The 4,566-nt window shown below is 40.7% G+C and overlaps 1 protein-coding gene across 1 annotated transcript; it reads right to left on the reverse strand.

Moving 5' to 3' along the window:
- Positions 1 to 207: 207 nt before the first annotated feature.
- Positions 208 to 2,589, reverse strand: LOC110107774 (phospholipase A1-Ibeta2, chloroplastic). Its single transcript, XM_020838152.2, has 2 exons — positions 1,654 to 2,589; positions 208 to 792 (listed from the first exon to the last, which is right to left on the reverse strand). The coding sequence occupies exons 1-2, from the start codon at positions 2,587 to 2,589 to the stop codon at positions 208 to 210; spliced, it is 1,521 nt and encodes a 506-aa protein (XP_020693811.1).
- Positions 2,590 to 4,566: the final 1,977 nt, after the last annotated feature.

The following is a 4,566-nucleotide window of genomic DNA, read 5'->3' on the forward strand; positions in this document are numbered from 1 at the left end:
AATATGAATTGTGTGAAAATCAAAACTTTTGCTATCTCGATATGCTAAGAAAATTGCACACCGAACTTAAAAAAAAAATAATTGAATCATAATAGTGTTATCTTATATCAATGCAACAATAAATTAATTATTCTTCGTTCATTTTGACTCTACAAATAATAATAATAATAACCATCAAGAGACCATCCGCAATGCCGTTTGACCGTTTCATCCCGACGGACTAGCAAGGCAGCCCTGGTGGATCCCACCAACCCGCCCGGTATGACCTGCTTCCAACTCGACCGCCGTGGCCCGACTCACATAAATCTTCTTCATATTAGGCCGCTGCTGGCTCAGCAGCCGGGCCAGGCTCCTTTTTGCGTTGGCCCGAAAAGGACACTTCGTACCCATAAACCCATCCACCAAATGCAAATACGCTTCCAAATCGTGACAGCAAGCCGGGTCTGCATCGGGCCGAAGATACGGCGAAACCCGGTTATCTACCCTCAACTCAACTCCAACGTGCGAGTATCCTTCCTCCCGCACACGTGGCAACACGCCGGGAACCCTCGGCACGACGTCTTGCGCGTTCACTACCCGCAGTACCTTGACCCCCTTCCCTTCCAACCTTTCGGCGAAGGCCCGATTGCCGACACGCGGCCCGCCAAACGAGACCACTGCGATCGGCGGCGCGGCCTCGATCTCCGTCGCGAGATCGTCGGCGACAAGTTGCGCGAGCGCTGCCCCGAGGCTGTGCCCGGTTATGGTAATGCTGAGCTCCTCTCCTTTGTACTTCTCTACGAGACGCCGCACCTGCTAGATTTATCAGAAAAAAGTTTTCTGATAAGTAAGTAGATCTGTAAATGAAATATTTATATAATAAATTATTAGGAAACAAAAATTCGGATTTTTTTTTTGCTGACAATTAGGTCAATTAAGATAAATTTATGTACACGTTATATATAAAAGACTCGAACTTAAGACCTATTGATTGATAATGGAAGCTCTCAACCAATAATTCAAGATGAGCAATATGAATGTTTCAAATTCAATCAATCAAGCTTATTAGATTATTTGGGTTTGTTAACTGCAAGGTTTAGAGAGGATTTGAGTATAGTATTCAAAATTTTGAAGTAAAAAATTCGTACAATTCTCATGCAGTTTTAGTAGTATTTTTAATTATGTTTTTATTTTTAAATCAATTAATTATTAAAATGTAAATAAGAAATCATGTATAAAAATGAAGCTAGCTTTGCTTGCACGGTGGTAACAAAATAAAACTTTTACATAAATATCAGTTTATATTATATTATTTATATATCTAAAACTCAAAATTTTAATATTTCATGTCTAACGCTCATAGATTAAATATGGGTGATAGAAATAAAATATTAAAGTTTGTAGGATGATATGGACGATAGAAAAGAAAAATATGTGTGACATATTTGATTTTAACGTTATCTGTCGTTAGGCATGAAATATAAATAGCATGATATAAAATGATATGTATGTAAATCTTCCTAAATAAATTATGAAAGTTTCTTATAATTATTAACCGGACATACCTTAAAGATATTAATTTTTTAATGAAATTAATGATGTTGGTATCCAAATGGGTTGATCCAATAAACCTTTAATTAAAAAAATAATATGCAAACGAAAAAGTTACTGCACCTCCTCAACTACGGTAGAAGAGAGGCTCGTGGTTTTAGCGCCGCCGGTTTTGTATAGGCTATAGAATCCGGAAGAGACCTTGGCGGTGTCGGATTCTGAAATGGGCTGGAGAGCGGGTCGGAAGTTCTCGGCCCACTCAAGGGCCGTTGCGGTGCCACGAAGTGAAACAACGATGTCGCGACGGCCCATTCGTGATATCTCTCGGGCGTTATCGCAGACAGCCACGAAGCCAATCATGCTAGTGGAACTCATCATCCATGAAGGCAACGCGGCGGCGGCGGCGGCGTTTAGCCAACGCGGGAGATCCACAGAGGAGGTGGCGAAAAGGCTACGGGTGACGCGGTAGTTGCGGTCGTTGAGGACGACGTGGCGGGGAGAGTCAGGGTTGGAGTAGAAGGCGGTATAGGCAGCTTGGATAAGTTCGCCGTAGCGGACGAGCTCGCGGCGGAGGTTTTCGTTGAGGGGGTCGAGGAGACCGGACCAGTTCTGTGCGCCGTGTAGGAGGCGCCAATGAGAAGCGATGGAGGATTTGGGGGAGGAACGTGGAGAGTCAGAGAGGAGGCGGTGAAGGTGGGTAAGGCTGCGCGGGGAGTATTTATCGATGGTATCCTCGACGCGAAGCGAAGGAAAAAGGTTTGATATGTTGAGCACGTTAAATCGGTTGGTGGCGGTGGAGGTGGCCGGTGTGGCGTTGTTTTGTTCGTGGTTGTTGAAGAGTGACGGGGAGGGGGAATGAGTGGTTGGAGAGGTTTTTAAGAGCACGCGGTTGAGGTTGGTGATGTGAGTTTGGGTGTCGATGGAAGGGGCGGTGGCGACGCCTGCGGCAGCGTTGATGTTGACTGATTGACGGCGAAGTCGGAAGACAGAGTCTTGGCGGCAAGAGGTGGTCTGGAAGGTGAGCCGGGGATTGCCCGGCAAGGTGGTGGCGTTTAGCATGAGCTATAGGGAATTTGAGGGTAGGAGCCGGTGAGGAATTCGTGAAGTAGAGGAGCAGAGAATGTCTTTGAGTATTTATAGAGCATAAAAGCTTAATTTATTATTATTATTATTTTGCAAGAAATTTACTTGCGGATGCACGAACGTAAAAAGTTGACCATGCTTTTGTCAAATTGATTGACCGTGGAGTACCTATCAAACCGCTAAAGTTTCTCAAAAGGCTACTTTTGTAAAAGGAGTTTAATTATTAATTAATTAAAAAATAGCATAGTTAAAATTTATTTTAATAAAATAGAAAATACTCTAAATATTTTGCTGTCTGCTATTATTTAATATTTAATTATTTTATATAAGTTTAGTTAATCTGATTCTTAATATTTAAATTATATATTGTTGCGGACTAGAAAATACGCGGCGATAGAGATTTAATTCTGCGTCTTAACGTTGTACGTATAACTAGCTCACACACAGAGAATACAAGATTTTTTACGTGGAAAACCCTTAAAAAGGGAAAAACCACGAGGCCTAGCCCAGTTGAAAATGATTCCACTAGACTTCTGTAGTTGTTAAATTGCATGACCGGTGACGGTGAATACCTATCCAAGCGCAATATGTTCTAAAAAAAGTTTAACGCGTAGCCTCAAACTCCTTTTCTTGTTTTTTTCCTTTTAAAGGTCAGCCTCGTTGTGTTTAAAAGGATGTTTACACACATCACATACTTTTCCATTCACAAACTAAGCTCGTTTACACCCTTAGAGAGTGTTCATGCATAAATTCAATCCAATATTTTGATAAGAATTACTAATATCTTTGATATATCATCAAAAATTATCTTGATCGGGCACAAATTTTCAAGCAAAATCAAGTTGGAAACTTTCAAAATTAAATCTGGGACCATCTGAACTCTGATTTAAGCGAACTTATAGTTGAATTGAACGTATCGAGAATACGAACCCAACGACACAAAATTTCAACTCAATCCAAGCTCAAATGGGTCCAAATCGAAGACTCAAAGCATATTTGGAAGGTTCAAACCATAATTTAGATTAACAAACAGTTTTGAAACATTTCATGCTTATAGTTGAATCGAGCGGCTCAATGAGTCAAATTCAACAAGTCCAAGATCGTAAAATTCTAACATCACTAAAGTATACAAAAGTCCAATAAATAGTTCAAAATTAATATAACCAACATCGTCCATCCATTCAAACTACTCCCAACCTATCATTGATCTCCCTTCTTTTTATTGGTCATGCCACTCTCAGAAAATTATAAATGGACCCTTCTTTCCTCATGGGAGGAGGACCCCAAGCAAGGAAGAAGGAAGACAAAGAAAAGAACTCTCTTGCCACCAGACTCCTCCTCGACCACTGTCGGATTTCTGTCCGGTCACAGACTGAATGCTGGACTTCTGCCCGACTGCTGACTGATATAGGACATTTGCCCAACCCTCAAATGAAGCCGGATTCTTGCCTAACCACCAAACATCGTCTGATTTTCAATCTCCGTTCATAACTAGATTTCAACTTGACGGTTGATTATTGTAATTTGATTGTCCTCAATTTCAAGTACGAGTAAATAGTTACTTGTAATCTAATCAAACACTAGCGGAATCATTTCAATCAGGCTTGGCCTCGTGGTTTTTCCCTTTTTCAAGATTTTCCAAATAAAAGTTCTAGTGTTCCTTTTTTCCTCTGTTAAGTTTGTGTACTGGATATATGTACAACGCTAAGACAAAAAGTTATTACTCTATCACCACGTATATTGTAACCCGTAACAGTTTAGCGCCGTCCATGGGAACGTGATTCCTGATTATTTGTATTTTTTGCTCAAATCTAAAAATGTTATTTATGTCAATGTTTTCACATAATCTATCGTTGCAGCAAAATCTTGGGAAATAGATGCAGACTGGGGAGGGGGCAACCTTGTTGATTGTAGTTGTGGTCAAGAAGATTCATCCAACACATTTAACACGAT

This window comes from Dendrobium catenatum, unplaced genomic scaffold (genome assembly GCF_001605985.2).
Source record: "Dendrobium catenatum unplaced genomic scaffold, ASM160598v2 fragScaff_scaffold_390, whole genome shotgun sequence".
NCBI classification, from domain to species: domain Eukaryota; kingdom Viridiplantae; phylum Streptophyta; class Magnoliopsida; order Asparagales; family Orchidaceae; genus Dendrobium; species Dendrobium catenatum.